The sequence below is a fragment of the Camarhynchus parvulus genome, chromosome 3 (assembly GCF_901933205.1).
Source record: "Camarhynchus parvulus chromosome 3, STF_HiC, whole genome shotgun sequence".
Taxonomy (NCBI): Eukaryota; Metazoa; Chordata; class Aves; order Passeriformes; family Thraupidae; genus Camarhynchus; species Camarhynchus parvulus.
Window position 1 is genome coordinate 52,754,478 of NC_044573.1, and position 18,246 is coordinate 52,772,723.

The window sequence follows — 18,246 nt, forward strand, 5'->3', positions numbered from 1 at the left end:
GAGGGTGGGGGACTGATCACAGCCTGTGTTGAAAATGGAACACTAGGCCGAAGGAAAGGCAGAAGTTACAGATCTTGTGGGTTGTCTTTGGGACAATTCCCAATCTAATTTAGGAATTGAGAGCTGTGACTGGATTAATGACATAGATTGATCACAAAGTAGGTAATATTGGTCAATACAAAGGATGATCAAAGTACTACCTAAGAAACCCTTGGGACCACCTTTTGGCTTGGAATATTAAAAATGCAAACGTTTATATACATGGATCAGAACCAGGCCTTTTATAACTGAAGAGCTGTAGGTTATCAGGCAGATACAGGAGGAAAAAAGGAAGGAAAAATCTGACCATATCTGTTGACCTAAAATGGTTATAGCCTACAAACAGCTATACCTAACTATGTCATGTGGTGCTCAAAGAAACAAATTGATCACTAGCATAAATTAGGAGGATTGTTTACAGTAGAGGTAAGACAGCACATCACTGCTGATGTGTCACTGGCGGGCCTTCATAGAGACAAACCCAGAAAGCCTAACACAAACTGGAATAGGAACCAGCTACCAGCATGAAATGACAGGAGGCTGAAAGTGTGAGTATTATTTAGTATGACAAAAACTAGAGCTGGAATTTTGTGACTTCTTTCTAAGAATATATTTGTGGCTAAATATCAGAGAGGAAAGAGAGCATGATGATGTTTAGGAGGATAATCAAACCATTACTGGAACTTGAAACAACTTTGTTTTAGGAATAATGAGGTCCTGAAAATCTAGTGATTAGGATGAAATATGATAAAATAATAGGATAATCATCACACAGTCAATGTTACAATAAATGCTCACAGACCAGAAGAGACATTCCGGGTCTCGGATCCCTACATCAGAAATGAAAGAACATAAGTAGGCTTCTATATGGGAGTGTTTCAAATGAGCTTTTCAGGAAATTGGAAGTGAGGTGCAAATGACCTCAAAGGAAAGAAATTTTCCTATGGGTAGCATAAAGGGAAACTGGTCATGTGTTTTGTTTTATCTCTTTCATGTTATAAAGCCTATGACCCCTTAAGAATAAAGATTATTTTCTTCCTTAATTTATGCATTGTAGCCAAGCTCCCTGTTGTATCAACAGTATTTTTAAATTTACTTATTCATTCCACTAAAAAGCAAGGGTAGTCTGCATATCCACTCAAATTAAGACATGCAAAACATTAAAACCTTCCTCCTATCTATGGAGTAATCTGAGTGCAGATGTTTTAAAAGGCCTGGGACATGAGGACCCTTTCAGACACAGCAGCTGTGGCTGTCCTGGGGATATGTGGAGAGTCAAACACACTCAGACCAAGCCTTTTGGCTCTGCTTAGCACCACACTGCAGCTAATAACCCCTTACAATGCTGGTAATCCACTGCAGCCTGCTTACCAAGACAATTTCCACAATTTCCCTGGGTCAGGAACTTGGGACCAAACCCAGAACTCTCCTGCCTTGGAATGCTTTTGGTGGCTGGCTGAGAGGCTCACTGAAGGTGGGACTGCAGGAAGCTGATTTGTTCCACAGCAGTAACAGCAAGCTTCTGTACAAGCTCCTGAACAAGGAGCTTATCAACTTATGCCAGATTTAGGGATGGTCTATATCATAAAGTGTTATCAAGATTGTTGTCAGGCCTAGCCCTGATTTTCTATATTACCTCTTAAAACAAATGTATCATGCTTCAAAGACACATGATTCCCTAACATACGTCAGTGAGTATCACAATCTGTGTAAAATCAACGAGAAGCCAAACCCCCCACTTTGCTTCTCATGGAAGTGTAAAATTCTCAGACTACCAACACCTGAAAGTTACACTCTCACCTGCTTTTTCCTATCTATGTCACATTCACCATATCAAGAATGGGGTTGTGGGTGAGTTTCAAAGAAATCACTGTAACTTAAGTACTAAATTGGCCTCAAGTCTCCATTAAAAATGCAACAATGAGCATGGGGCCTAGAGAACCCTAGCTCTGATTTTTCTCCACACAAATGCAAAAGCATAAACATCTTAATTCCATGAGTAGAAGCTACTTGTTTGACATGATATAACATTTAATTCAAAGCAAAGTTGACACTGACAGGATGAGGTAGCTACTCAATATTTTGTTTCATCATCATTACTCAGCGTGTAGTCCCAAGGTATTACTTATGGAACACCAGCCAAATGTCACCCTTACAACAGAATAATTCATTATTTTATGGACTTCAAAAAAAAAAAAAAAGAATTAAGTAGCTGAAACTGGGGTCTGTCAAATTAGACATCCAGGATTTATTCCCAGATTGTGGAACCTCTGAGTAAGGTATAAAGACATAAAGACTGCAACAAATACTCAGGAGTATGAAGTGAAATAATTGTTATTACTGCCTGAACTGACAATGGTCTTGGTGGCAAGGGGCAGGAAAGAAAATATATTGCCATCCAAGGCCAAAGCTCTTTTTGCTCTGGAGGGGAAGGGAGAGCAGCAGCAGAAACTGCTAACCAGGTCTGTTTCATCCACACCCCATTCAGGAGTCACCTCTGTGTTTGGACCAAAGTGAAGCACTTTCTCCTGAGATTTTGGAAATAAGCCCAAAGCAAGCTGTCAATTGGAATCTTCAGAAGCATGTGACTCACCCAAATACTGAGTGGCTTTCCAGCAAGCCCCTGTTTGCCTGACAACAAATTCCAAAATTCAGGAAGGCAGTAAAGCTCCTCAATATTAAGGATGTATCATTTAATTACTTGTGTAAGAGAAGGCCTAAGTCAGCCTAAATCTAAGAATCTGCTTCTCTATCTTCAGTAACACCTACCCCAAACCTGTAATTTCACTTTGCAGTTATGAGAAGTTTCATTTGGGGGAATCAAATTCTTTCTGCTTTCACCTCTGCCTAACTCTCCATCCATTTAATGCATTATTTCCATTAAGCTTGGGAGAGTTTCCAGCCAAGGATATTTCTGCTGGAGGCCTGTCCAGAATAGTGCAGCCCAGGATAGCAACCAGCTAAAGCTTTTCTAATCCCCACATTCACAAATGATGGCTCACAGTGGCTGGCATGCAGGAACTGAATAGAGCAGGCAAGCTCATATTTCTCTCACCAGGCCAAATTAATAAAAACAAAACCTGATTTCTCCTTCTCATTTTCCTATTCTTCCTGTTCCCCAATATTTTTCCTCTTTCAAGCTTTTTTTTTTTGTTTGAGAAGCCTAATGTTTGTCTGCCTTCTGAAGAAATGGGCACAGTGACAGATGAAAGGCCGTATTCATCGCCTAATTCAGAATAGGGAAAAACCGACTGCTGTGCATTTAAGATTCTAACAACCTTGCAATTTTGTAGAGCCGTTTTCCCCAACCCATTCTTTTGAAAAAATCTGCTTTTATTCTGTTAATAACTAACCACAGTTGCAGCAGCATGGATCCGATTAGCAGTTCTTACACTACAAAGCGAGTTGGGGGGGAGGCAGTGAACAGGGTTGCCAATTTGTCCACCTGGGTCCCCAGAAGAAAGATTACATGAGGTGCTTGCTCCTTTCTTCCCCACTCGCTCGCTGCTCTGCACTAGACAGACCTCTTCAAAGCTCAGCCACTGATTTAATTTCTTTTTTCCCCCCACTCTAAAGTCTCCTTTAACCACCCTCCACATGTTTTGCACTCTGCTGCTGTGTCCCTCCAAAGCGATGGTGTGAATTGGGATGAGAGGGGTTGGGAGAGGCTGTGGCCACAGCTTGCCAGCACTTTCTCTCACGCCTCTACAGGGCCTCTGAATTGCTTTTAGATTTTGAAAATTTTATTTTCTTAATTTTTTTTAAAGTGCCTGTGTTCTTCAGGGAATGATTCAGACCTGGTAGGCATACTGTGTTTTTTCATTCTGTCCTTTTAATCCTTCCAGAAAAATGGTAGTTTTGCTTGCATTTGAACTGAAGTAGAAGATTGTAAAGGGTTGTATGGATTTAGTAATCTGTAATTACTTGGGACACATCATTACATGTTTGTAGTAATTATGTGTAATGCAAAAAGCATATACTTCAGCTAGAGGAAAACCATTCTCAAATTTTCTATAAAATGTCAATTAAACAGAATATAAAACTGCAATTGATGCAAGTGTTAAATATCTAAAAGCTCCTAACAAAGGAGAGGGTAGTATTTCTTTTTCGGCTCATTTTTTCCTTACAGAAATGAAATCTACTCTGCCTCACACCTGAAACTTAAAACCTCCGAATTCTATTTAGGGATTTAAACCAAGTTCCAAAAGGAAGAATTTTTCATTATCAGTGCTCATTCTCTAGACTGCATTTATAACTAGGAGGAGATGTTTTCTCTAAGCTGCTCCTTATTGTGTCACCTGCATTCAAGAGCCTGAGAAGCACAACAGACATAGCAGACACACATTTCTAAAATTTGCCACCTAATAAAAACCTTAACTCTTAACTTTAACATTGCCAAATTTTAACCAAACCACAGATCAATTTTTGTTTATAATATCTGCAGTGTAAAAACATGCAAGATACAAAACAAAGGGCGACTATGATGTGAAATTGCTGTTTCTTTTCCATATTTCTTTTCCCTTGGTCCAGGTAAGTTTAAGAATTTCTCAGAATCAGGTAGCATTAACTTGGAAGACCATCAGTGATGGAGTTTGAGTTCTCCCTGCTCCTCCTGGCTCTCTCAAGTCTAGCAAGCAGGGAAATTGGAGCAGCGCTACGTGGCAATGAACTATTTAGCTAGTCTTGCCTGCTACTCCTCATGCTAGATCACTGTCTCTGATTAAAGAGCATTTTAGTAGCAAAATGTATGTGCTCTCACTAATACTACCCTCAAAAGGAACAAACCCTCAGCTAATCTAGTTTTTCTTATTGTGTTATATGGCATATTACACAGCCCTGGTCTCAGCAATTCTGAGGGATGAGGGAGAAAAGGGCAAGTTGAATGCATAAAGGATAAAAGCACCTTGAGGCAAACCTGCTTCCAAAACCCATTTGGTGGGTCTCATCTCCCTAGAAGACAAGATCTATCATGCCATATTTCATCTTGCCCGACAACGATAAGCTCCAAAGACCAGTGTGGAAGCGAAGCAATTCTTCATGTATTTTTAATCAACCGAGAACTTTCATCTGGCGAGCTCCCTCCGCAAGGTCACACGCACCACGTGCGGCCACGTGCCTCTCATGTAGTTTGCAAACACCAACTCCTATGTCAGCTTCTGTTTGGAAGGGGGAGTATTAACATTAGCAACTCCTGGTTATATCATTTATAAACATGCAGATGTGGATTATTAAAGATTAATGCATTTTGGGATTGGTGTCGGCATTCCGTTTGTCTCACGCCGAAACCAATTCTGTTCTTCATTAGTCAACGACAACCCACATCACCCTGTTGTGGAACAGAAATCAAAGGTGCAAGCGTGAATTGAGAATAAGTGATGAAACTGATTACTAAGAAACTTAACGGCTGTAATCAATCAACACATCACAATAATTTGAGTCCAGTGTTATCTGAAAATGGGGAAAACACAGAAAAGCTTGCCGACGGAGTGAATTGTTCTTTTGTGTTTGCTTTCTAAAAACCCATTTTGCAATTTGACTTCCATATCTACCTACAGAGCGATGCTGTCAAAGGGCTGTTCAAATCTTTAAAGTCGCAGTTCCAGCCGCATGAATTTTGTCTCTAAGGAGGAGAAAGGATATCTTGCTTTTCATTAATTTTTAAAAAAATTATTATCTGGAGGTAGTGAAAACGTTCTTCTTTTGAGGCACAGAATTAATTCAAGCCATATTTGCAATTGCACAGACTCCTTCTTCGAAGGAGGGACACACCACGTATCTGTCTAGTCAAGTCTGACACTAACTATGAAGCATGAAGGCCACTTTAAATATCTCTCACGGCAGTGATACATAGTCCACTGAAAAAGTGAAAACTGCAGCAGCCTATCCCATCATAGAAACCAAATACCTTACGACATTTATGCTCTATTTTATCTAGATATAACAACTATCTGTCAACAACAAAAACACACTGATGGAGATGTGACAGACTTTTCCCATTTGCTCATTAATCACTGCAAGGGACAAGGGAGTGAGAGACAACCTTTTAATTTATGATAAAACGCAAATGAATGCCCTATTTGCCAACACTAATAGAGACGATATACGTTTGTGTAGCCAAATAATGACAGAGCAAAACCCCCAAACATACAAACCCAAACACACACAATTTTAAATTTCTCGACAAAAACATAAGTGGGTCAAGAAAAAAAGTTATAAAGTAATGCATAGGTTAATGATCAAATGTAAACAGTAACTGTCCAAGGATGGCCTTAGAACATGCAGCTAAAGCTAACAACAAACATACCTGCCAAATCTTGGCCGCTGTGGTTAAGTATATTTGAATTTTGTTACGTGAAGCAGAGCACATGCATAATTATGCAAATATGTTAATTGGATTTCAACAGCCTTCATACTCTAGATGGATTTGTACCAGCAGGGTGCTACCAGTGACTCACAGAGCTACAAGAAGTGGCCTGTGTACATGTGCTGCCACAGTGTCCACAGCAGCAGATGCCCCACCATGGGGGCTGCTCAGCCATTGCCAGGATGCTGGAAGCAGGCCTGGCAGGAATCAGCAAAGAGGACAAACCAGATATGGGGCAGAGCACAGCTATGGGGATGTGAACACTGATCTGGCCATCTGGGGGAGGGTGCTGGACAACTCTCAGCGCCGGATCCTTCAGGGTGTCAGTCCATAGGGCAGAAATGTTTGGCACTGACTTAAGACAGCAATTAAACACTAAAACTGCAATGTGTGACTGAGAAATATAAACATTGATCCACCAGATATTAAGCAAGTGAAACCACTTAAAACTAAACCCCATAAACTAACCATAAAAAATAACCACCCAGGGCATGCTTTTTTGGGGGGATTTACTGTTTTTCTATCTGATACTTAACTTTGGGCCAATAAAAAACAGAAGGTTGATGCCTGTGGAAAATGAAACCCTCTGTCATCATGAAAACTTAACAGACGGAACTTGAACAGCGTGTCTTGGTCTCTTTTAATTTCCTGCACCTGTTCTGGAAAGACCACCTCTGCAGAGAAGGACACCTCCCTGATCTCTGGCAACGTTGCAAGTATGATAAGAGTTTTTATAGTGCCTTTTGCAGCATACGGTCTCCTCACAAAACCTGATTGAGACTATTTAGTTATTTCATGAAGCCTTGAGACAACAGATTATTCATCAGTTGTGACCTGGACTGAATTCTAATAGGTATCACAGGCTGGATGCTCCCTGTGCTAGAAGCAATGCCTTGAGCTACAGCGCTTTACAATTTGCTTATTTTTTCATCCTTTGAAAAGACAGAAACACTCTAAATGTTGTACAAACCATTCAAAAGAAAGGCTTTTAAACTACTACTATGTGAAACATTCACATATTTCATTTATAAGCATGCTAGATTTGCAAAACTGCTGATTAGATGTTTTGTGCACTAGAAGTGATTAAGAACATAGCTACGTCAATGGCATTTTGTGTTTTGGCTTTTTTCTGGTCTGGATGCCAATGAACAGCATGCATCTTCCTTGCAACAAGCTGTTGCAAGATTTTTGCCTCCGGAAAAGCCAAGGGAGAAACACTGATAGATGTGTTAAAATAATCTTTCTAGACAGGGGGATCACATCCATTTTACAAGGATATAATCCCCTCTTGTTTTGCAATTATTTTAGGGTATTTGAAACATCAACAAAAAGCACAGTATTACAAATTAATAGATTTATACATTTGTTTGGGTTGGAAAGGATCTTAAAGTTTGTCTGGTCCCAACCTTCCTCCCCCCTGTCACGGGAAGGGACACCTTCCACTAGACCAGGTTGCTCAAAGCCTCATCCAACCTGGCCTGGAACACTTCTAGGGATGGGGCATTGACAGATTCTCTGGGCAACCCGTTCCAGTGCCTCACTACTCTTACAGTGAAGAACTTCTTCCCAATATCTAATATTAACCTCCTTTCAGTTTAAAGCCACTCCCCCTGGACCTGTTACTCGTGTCCTTTTAAACAGTTCCTCTCCAACCTTCCTGTAAGCCACCTGTAAGTGCTGGAAGGCCGCCTGCCATAAGGTCTCCCTGGAGCCTTCTCTTCTTCAAACAAACAAACAAACAAACAAACAAACAAACAAATAAACACAAAAAAAACCCACCAAAAAAACCCAAAAAACCCCCAAAAACCCCTCAGTTCTCTCAAGCTGACTTCCAGAAGAGGTGCTCCAGCCCTCTCACCACCTTCGTGGCCCTTCCCTGGACCTGCTCCAACTTAGGTTCTGCTTGTGTTGGGGATCCAGAGCTGGATGCAGAACTTCAGGTGGGGTCTCACCAGAGCACAGCAGAGTGGCAGAATCCCCTCCCTCACCCTGCTGGCCACACTGGTTTTGATGCAAAAGGTTGCCTCTCTGGGCTTCAAGTGCACATTGCTGAGTCTTGCTGGGCTTCTCCTCCACAAACACCCCCCAAGTCCTTCTCCTCAGAGCTGCTCTCAATCCATTCTCTGCCCAGTCTGTATCTGTTGGGATTGCCCTGACCCAGGTGCTGACCTTCTACTTGGCCTTACTGAACTTCATGAGGCTCACACAGTCCCACCTCTGAAGCCTGCCCAGGTCCCTCTGGATGCCATCCCTTCCCTCTGTGTGTCAGCTGCACTGCACAGCTTTGTGTCATCGGCAAACTCGCCGGGGGTGTCCTTGATGCCACTGTCCATGTCACCCACAAAGACATTAAACAGTGCCACTTTCATCTCTACCTCAAAAATATTTAAAAGAGGTCCATGCCACATAATATACAAATAGTGGTGGTTCACAGGGTAAGTATGTAGAATAGCTCAATCCCAAGGAAAATATTTTTCCAAATTCTTTTTTAAAACAAGATCTACATTAAAAATATTGTTTTACTGTAGTATCTTCTGGAAACTGGTTCAACTGGTAGGTTTCTCTTTTATAAGGTATGAAAGAAAGCATCACTCCTATTCAGATTCTTGCAGTACAATGTCCTTTTGGACTATGATAGACTGCTGCTCATGTTTCTCTTCTCGCAGCATTTTAGTCACACACACTGACTAACAAGCACACCAAGACAAGATTTCATGTTACTGTTCCATCTGGGTATCCCATTTCCCTCTTGCTCCTCTTTTTTGCCTGGAGTGCTGGCTGTAATGCTGTAATTCTGATGGATCCTGGAATTCAAGCCAGCTAGGTGTGTAAGACCTCCAGGTTTGCAGACAGTAGAGTTTAACACTGAATGGATTACATCCATTGATTCACACAATTATCACAATTAAAATTTGGGGTATTTTTAATCAGAGGAGGATACTGACTGGTTAGCAAAAATTAAGAAGCCCGGCAATAACACTCCTAAACCAGAGTATCCACAAATGGATTCTTTCCGAAAATTGTAAATTCATCTGTATGCAAGTTCCTCAGTGAAAGGAGACAACAATTGTAGTAAGAACAACAATGTAGCTGAAGCTTAACAGAGTGAAAATAAACTTGTTTCTTCAGAAAGCAGAAGTCAAAATACTGATCTATGTAAGTGAAGTCAAAATACTGATCCATGTGAAAAAAAATCACGTATTTCTAAAGGCAGCATTTACTACTCATTATTAGCATAGCATACCCTTCTCTTCTATAAAATTTGCTGTAGGGGTTTAAAAACAATAGAATCTATTAACTTGTACAAAATTTGCTTGTCCATCATGGGTTAAGGGATTCCTGGCCTATCAGCAATCTTTCACAGAACTCTTAATATTAAAAAAAATTTGCTGCTTACACCGCAAGGGAGAAAGAGCTGACAAAAGCCTTTGGCCAGTGAGATCAAAATTGGGGATGGGGGGAGAAAGGGGAGCTCAGCTTATTTACATTTTTGCTTTGTTAGTAAACTGGAATTGTTAGAGCAGGAGGGAAAGGGGAAAAAAAAAAAAAAGAGAAAAGTGAAATTAACAGCCACTAAATCTTCTGGCAACAGCAGTGCATTTTGATATATGCTGTGTCAGCTTCCACTAATGGTTTAGGGTTGAGTAAGGCACAGTTCAAGACCCAAAGCAGTGCGGGGCATCACATCTCATTCTTTGGAAGAATATGTACCCTAATTATAAAGATGGCTACAAAATAAAGAGATCAGGATTTCTGGCAAAACAGAATAATGATCTACTTAATAAGAAATCTTAATGTCATTTTGAATCAGTAGAAATCATAGACAAGTAGGATTTCAGCCTGTAATGAACATACATCTGAACAAGAAGTCTTCTGATTTTGAGAGAAAACTACCTTTCTGAACAAAATCCATCCAAGTTGCTTTTTCTGCTCTTAGGAGTTAATCTCCCTGGTCTATTCTGGTAATGTGAATGGAAACAAAGGCTGTATATGCATGTGCCACTTACCACACAAAATATCCATCCAGCATTTCAGAGAGCACAGGAAGGAAATGCCCACTGAGCTAGGGACGTGCCAATGTCAGTGCTGCCTGTGCCAGGCTGTTCCTGTGAAATTTGTGGCGTGCAGCAGAAAGCAATGCAGGGTGGCAGGATTGCAGAGGGGTGCGGAGACAGCTTAAACAGGCAGTGGAAGAGAATCAGCCATTTGGGAGGTTTAATAGGGGGCTGTTTGTTTGTCTGCCATTTTGATGTTAAATTAGTTTTCAATTTTGTTGCAAGGAAGGAGCTATTGGGAAAAGGATGCTTCTCTTACAGTAAACCCTGGGAAAGCAACACCTTTATTTTAACAGTCTTCCTACCAAGAACCTCCTGCAACATTTTGGCTTTCCCTAGCTATAGCTATCAGCAACACAACAGCTGCTCATTTTACAATGACTTGCTGGAGAGAGAATGATTGAAAGAGCCAATCTATGTCACATTGAGAAACTGTGGCACAACATCGCAGGAGGTAATAGGAGAGGAATGAGGTCAGAACAAACAAGGGTAGGGTGAGAACGGAGAAGAAAATAGCAGAGAACAAAATTACTAAAGGCAAGGTGCTGTACTACACAATCTATGTTTAAAAATGTCTACAACCTGACTGCTGCAAACAGCCGGAGAAATGCAAACAAGCTCTGTGATACTTTTTCTTAGGGTCTCATGAATGCAGCTGATGATAAAAGCTACCACAGTCCTTGTAATGAAGAACAATGGTGTGAACACAGTTAGGTGAAAGCAGAGTCTAATTCACATGGCTTGAAAGCTCCAGCACCCAGCAGCATCCCTCTATCACAGGGTTTTAAATAGCAGCCTTGCTTCTCTTTTTGCAGCTCGAGAAGCAGCAGCAGCAGCAGCAGCAGTGATGGCACCACAGCTGCCCGGCTGCCCTCTGGAGAGCGCTGCCTTAGCTCACGTCTGGGAGTTCACCTTTAGCAAGAGCTTCAGGGACCAGAAGCTTGCCTATGACAGGGAAACAGTGCAGGGTGATTTTGATTTAGCACCATTCATAAAAATCGTTCCTAAGAATTGCTTTTGTGTTACTGCAGCAGACCAGAAAACCACCGTGCAAAATGGTGGCACAGTTTCTATGTAGAGACAATGCTTTTCACTAGGTGAGTTATAAAACGAGCTTTTGGGGCTCAACTGAAACGATGAAGTGACCCTGACTCTGACCCTGACCTCTGAATCCATGTCCCTTCTATTTTTACCCCATGAGGATTAGGTGGTTTCATAAAAGTTATTACTCTCTCCCTACACACTTTTGGTCATCCTTACATATCATGGCTACAAGAAAGCAATCTTCAGCGTCGCAGCATTTTTCCCTATTCAGCAAACAAGCTGCTAAAATGTCAATCTATTTACTCACCTGAATCTGACTGTGGCAAAATGTTACCTTTCCAGCCAGGTGGACTATCTGGCTTCACTCAACAACAGAGATGGACTTCTACACCAAAAAATGGGAACCACCTTGGAAATACAAAGCTACCACACCGCATACAATGCTGTCCCCACTACTCCTGCTCCACCTGAGCATGTGCTGCCAGTCAGAATGGCTGCAGAGGTATGAAATAACTGCAGGGCATGCACGCAGCATCAGGGCTCAACATGCTCAGGCCACATTTAGTACTAAACATTCCTGTGTGCACTGAGCTTACTTCCCCCTGCTTATCTAGTTTAACCTCTGCAGACAAACAGGCAGAACATTTTACACAGATACCTTTGTATCAAATACCAAAACACATTCTACTCTCTGAATTTTAACCAGCATTTGGTTTACAGCAACACTTGAATCACCTAAAAAAAGGCACTTCTGCTTTTGTTTCTTTTAACTGAGGCCCATGTTTATTATTTTGTGGTTTTGTCAGCAACTGATGTTATCCCTAGGGTAATGTCAGCACTCTCCTACTCCTAGGAATCCCCCTAGTATTCAAAATGTCAGAAGATAATAAAAAAAACTTGAGCATCAGAAACTCACCTGGAATACAAAATACAAATTGCTGCCTGACCCTCTGGAATAAGTAACATGCCAGATGGGTGGGGATAAGGTAAGAACTGAAATTAATGTATGCCTTTTTTTTTCTGGATATCTTAACAGATTTCCACAAATTTCTGAATATACATGACTGTGTGTCATACTCTAAATTGCACAAGAGAGCAAGTGGCAATCCTGCCACTGGTATTCCAATTACTACTGATGGGGCTGAATCCCAAGTAACTTGCTAAGCTTTGCAAATATTAAGAAATATCTCATACAATATTCTGTATTCATGTCCAAAATTACATTGCCACAATACAGAGTTGGAAAATTTCTGCCTCATCCTGCAGGTCTGCAACCACCATTCAAGCTCAAGAGCCAAACCCAACAAAAATACACAGTTAGAACAAAACAAGGACTGTAAATAATCGAGAGAAGTATGTGACAAATGACACACAAACCAAATACAAAAACTACAATTAAGTATTCACATTGGTTGGTGATAAAGACATTTATTGAACACCTATGCGGAGTCAAGTTCAGAATTTTGAGCATTCTGAAGGCTTGGTAGTTGACGTTTTGATTGAATTTACTTCTGCTTTAAAGACTAATTTTTTTCAGAAAAAGGCCCTGAAAATGCAGGATTCTCAGAAAATAACTTACTTTGAAATATGGGAGTATTTATTTATGTATTTAATAAACCTAGCAATTGGTTTAATTTTGCTTGTTGGAACAAACTTACCTGGAATACTCGCTGGAGAAATGGGACCAGATCTTGACTGGTTGCTTCCAACGGGTGAGCCTACAGGGGAAGGCGATGGGCCCCCAGGGATGCCAGAGAGATGTGGAGAAGCATGAGGGGAAAACGGAGACTGTGCAGGGTTGCTCTGCTCCCCTTGGCTGCTCGTGGAGCCTGACGCGCTAACAGCTGAGCTGAGGGTTGCTTCAGTTCCCGTCGGCAAGTCGTCAATGGATCCAGATAAATCCTGAGCAAAAACAAAAACTGACCATAAGTACTTGCATGAATACTCAGGCCACAGGACTCAAGAGCTGGCATGGCAATAGATTCATTTGTTTACTTATTGTAGCAGATAACTGAGAGGTCGTCTTTAACATTTAACACGTAGTTAAATGATGGCAGAAAACAAAGACGGTATGCACAATTCTCTGCTTAATCTCTAACTCTTTTGAGAAAAAGAGCAAGCAAGGGCAACAAATTAATTGGAACCAAATTCATTCAGCATTGAATTTAACCTTTTCCATCTGGATTAAGCTTTCAAAATTAATCCCACAAATTCTGCCTGAGCATACCAAAACTAATGAAAATGATACATCAGTTTCATTTTCACACAGTATTTAATTCTGGCATTTGCTACCATTACAATCACAGCTTATACACTTCACTCTAAACCCCTACAATGAGAGAAGAGTGTAAAATATACAGCTCTGTAACACCCCCTTGCAGGTCCTTCGCCTTGCAACAAGGAGATGAGAAGAGGCCCTGCCCTCAGCAGCACCACTGGATCCGCTGGCCCCCAAGGAACAAGGTGCAATACAAGAACTGTATTCTGCTGCATCTCCACTTCCACCAAATACCAATGTACAGCTCAGAGGTTCTCTTCAATTTCATCTGAATACACTGCTAAACAGGTACTCCATTTCAGCTCATAAGCGCTGCATTTTCAATGAGAAATTTCCTCTGTAGGTCACAGCACATTTGAATTCTAACTATGAACTGCTGGACATATTCCCTCAAGCTGTAACACAGGAGTTATACTGGTCTTTGAATCTGTGGGAGTAATTAGGGGTTTCAAATAATTTTAAGATCAGATATGAGAAACCAAGAATGCTGTGACAAAGCAAGCACATGCTCCCCAACTGTCAGAAAAAATGTTAATTCCTAAGCATCACAGAAAAACCTCATACAAACCAAAAGGTGCCAATATTGCCATGCTTCTGTAGCTATTGGCAGGTCATGAGGAACGTGTTACTATGTTGCTATATCTATTAGCAAATTACAGCTCAAAAAAGTACAGATCTACCTCACATATAGATCAGGTCATCAAATGACCCCTGAGACTTGAAATAACTGGCATGACAGGGTGCATTAGTTTGACTCTTCCTGACTTCATTTGTTTGGCTCATGCAAGTGGTTGCAGCACAGACAGCATGACCCCTTGTCCAAATAGCACAAAAAGAACTGGGTTCTGCCTGAGCAAAGAGCTCAGGAAGCGAAGCCTTAGTGCTGCCTAATTTTCATAACAAAAATGAAGTTTTTTAGAAGTCACGGAACATGGACAGAACTCACATGGTGTGAGTTAGAGCCCTGCCCAATGATGGCTACCTCCATTACAAGAGAGGCTCACAGACACGTTCCCCTCACAGACAGGACATGGTCAGTCCTCCAAGGCACAGGAAGAGAAGGAGTAACAGTTTAGGCACTGCTAACATTCACTAGAAGCTGTAGAATGTTGCCTGTTATTCCTCCTTGTGCAATGCTGCCTGTTATTCCTCCTTGTGCGTAAAGGCAGGGAATACAAACCACCCGACCTAGCTCTCTGCAGGGCATCTTGCAGGCCTTATTTCCAAGGAGTTCCCACAAATACTTCAAGAACAACTCTCACCACAGTTAAATTTTGCTTTTTCTGACAAGCATGAAATTGTACCCGTATGCCATCAGGCACATGAAAAGCCAAAATTAAGGCCAAAACTTCAGTCTACGTGTAGATGCTGCATTCTCTCAAGAGTAGACTTCCAAATACATGCAAATGGAAATTTAATTATGAAGTGGGCAATGAACTATTTTCATTGGGGTTTTTGGAACTATCAGCTGTAGAAAATGTAAACAAGAAATAACAGTGCTTGGTACTGCATAGAGCAACACTAGATATTTTTCACAGTAGAATGTATTTGGCAAACAGGTAAGCAGTTACTGCTTTTCCATACATAATATGGTATTTTTCTAAATGGAATCAAATTGCTGCTGTCGTCATGTGTAACAAATGCTGCAGGAAGTGCTGATAAAACAAATGCTGCTGAAAAGCATATAATAAACCTCTGAAAACTGAATGTTGCAGAATAGAGCCTATTCTAAATGAACATAAATTCTGTCTAAAAAACAGATAGGCACACAACTGACAGATGATATAGAAAGCACACAGGTTTATGTTTAGAATAACAAAGGTTTTAAAAGGGTGTGTGGAGTAAAGCTTTCATTTGTGTTGGCAAACTGAAGTACTTGAAAAAAACAAATTTGCCAGAAAAAAGGAAAAACCATGAAAAAATTAGCACTGTCCTTGATGAAATTATATGCTGTTCACAGGCTAAGGCAAAACTTCAGGATGGGACTGAAGTTCACTCTTCTCATAAGGTCACCGCGATTTCTCCAGCCTTCCACAAGAGTAGAACAACTGGTGAGTCTCAGGCATCTTCTTGAGTGCCTGCTTTCCAGGCATTTCTTCACCCACCTGATGAAACTCCTTCACCAAGGTGGAAAAGGAAGAGAAAAGCTTGCATGACACCAGCTTCTTTAAATTGTCAAGCCATGCCACCACCTCGAAGCAGTGCAGGCTGAGGGCGCAGCCTGGCAGGCACAGCACACCAGCAGGGCTTTGCACCCCCCACGTGGGATTTTCTCCCAGGAATGGGGAACTTTACAATCAATGTATCTGCTCAAGATGCAATAATAGTCTTCGCTCATCAGACACATGAAGAAAACAGAGAAAGAAGTTATCTCTGGATGGCACAAAAGATTGTTACCTATCTAGAAGTCTGGTCTGTGCAACACAATCTCCTACATTGTCTTCAAGTGGGCTAAAATAAGAAATATCAGCTGTTCTATACAGGGTGGTTTGGGTTTTGAAATTTGTTTGGGGGGATATGGGTTGTGTGTTTTGACTTTGTTGTTTTTCTTTTCTGTTAACATACACTTCGAGGCCTTACTTAGTTTTCTAATGCAGAAAGCCTGAGCTGGCAAGCAACTGGGTAACTTGCAGCCTACAGAGGCTTTAGAAACACCTCTCTTAAATAAAGAAGCTAATTGGGAAATTAAAGAGAAGGAGAAGAAAGACTGAAATTGAAGCACCTGGACAGAAAGAGCAGAAGTCAACTTTCTGTTCTCCCATTATCAGAATTTTAATGCTTTCTTTTGCCTCATTTTAACAGAACAGTAGTGAATTTGTGCAAATTTCACATCACAAACATTTATTTATATATAAACCAGTATACACATACACATTATATATGTCAATTACATGGATACACTTGCAATTACTTAGCATATCTACATGTAAAGCTATTAGGAAGCCTGCTAATAGGAGAAATTCACAGAGGTTTAAGCATACAGCCTAGTTAACAAAGAAGCTCTGTAACTAATACTCCTCTAGAGGACAATTTAGTCAGCAGGGCACCAAGTCTATTCTTCTTTTATAAGTAGTATCAGATCTATGATGCCTGTAAAGAACAGAGAGACCTTACTGCATCTCATTCAAACCAAGGCACCTTCAAGCTACAGTGCTTCCATTTATCTTGTTGGAAAGTTGGCAGGTTAGGTAATTGCTGGGATTCTTTTAAGGGCCTGAAGTCCCCACACCCTAAGGCATGCCTTAAATTTTGCCTCTTTTCAGAGACTTTTCTGGAAAGCACTAATTTCTTCCAGTAAAATCTAGCAAGTTTAAAATTACCATTAGTCTTGTGTTTCTTACAGACCTGTTTCTTGTAGAGTAATCTTATTATTCCTATCTATGGTATTGTTATGACTATATTTTCAAATCTGACATAAAATCTTAGAAAAAATGAAGGACAAAATACTTTCTCCCTCCCATCAAATCTGTATTACAATTCTGTATTGTCTATATTACCTTTATATCCTGTATTATTCTGGACATCCTAACCAGCTTTCAAAGTTCATTTCTACATAATACCTTGATTACAAACTGAAATGTCCCTGTGCAGGATTTATCTCTTTAAGCAAAGTGTTTTATCTTCAAGTATCTTCAGTTCTAGCCTCACCTTCCACCTGTGCACGACCTTTTTTCTTGTCCATCTGACAAGAACAAGAGCTGAGCAAGGGGTAGAAGGAAGCAAACTGTTTATCCAGAGCCAGGAAACCCAAAGCTACGAAGAGACCACAGGAAGAAAACCCCTACAAACACCCATATATAATATAATAACATTAATTACTCAAGAAACACACCTCGATCAAATAAACAGCAATAGGGAGACTACAATAGCTCAGCAATACCACCACAATTTTACACACCCACTGTGACAGGACTACAGCATTCACTGCAGAACAAAAATTTACACTTGCAAACACTTGGTGCAGTTGCAAGCTTTGCTTGGCAATGTCTCAGCAGATACAAACCAAGATTTTAAGGGAATCCCTTGCTAAATACAGTTGAAAAAGGATGAGCACCTTCTCACAGCAGAAGGAGAAAACGTGGGGCACCTTGCTAATGGAGCTCCTACGCCACTAAATCACAGCCCAAGTTCTCTAGGAAGTTACTGCAGTTTGGGGCTCTCTGGTGGGGATTATGCAGAGCACATACAACCTGTGGCTTATTTAAATTTTCCAACTCTTGCCTACCAGTTCCTTTATGCTCAGGGAGTAGAAGAAAAGCAGAGATATTAGAATAGAAGACATACGTATTAAAATTAAAGACACACAAAACCTTTCTGTCTCCAAGTAGCTGAACCCCCCAGACTCTACCCTACCATCCATTGTGCTGGGATGAATCCCAGCACTGCATGTAGGGAACTGCATCAACTGACTGGCTGCAGGATCAAAGCCTGCTCATTCCATTCAGGCCTTCCTGCAGTATTTCCCT

The 18,246-nt window shown here is 40.9% G+C and overlaps 1 protein-coding gene across 5 annotated transcripts in view; it reads right to left on the reverse strand.

Annotated features, from left to right (window-relative positions):
• Positions 1–18,246, reverse strand: part of ARID1B (AT-rich interaction domain 1B) — a 325,443-nt gene that overhangs the window by 85,579 nt on the left and 221,618 nt on the right. For all 5 annotated transcript variants that reach the window (XM_030945679.1, XM_030945678.1, XM_030945681.1 and 2 more), the window contains one exon: positions 13,161–13,404. In XM_030945679.1, the coding sequence (XP_030801539.1) occupies positions 13,161–13,404 (244 nt within the window). The remainder of the gene's footprint in view (positions 1–13,160; positions 13,405–18,246) is intronic.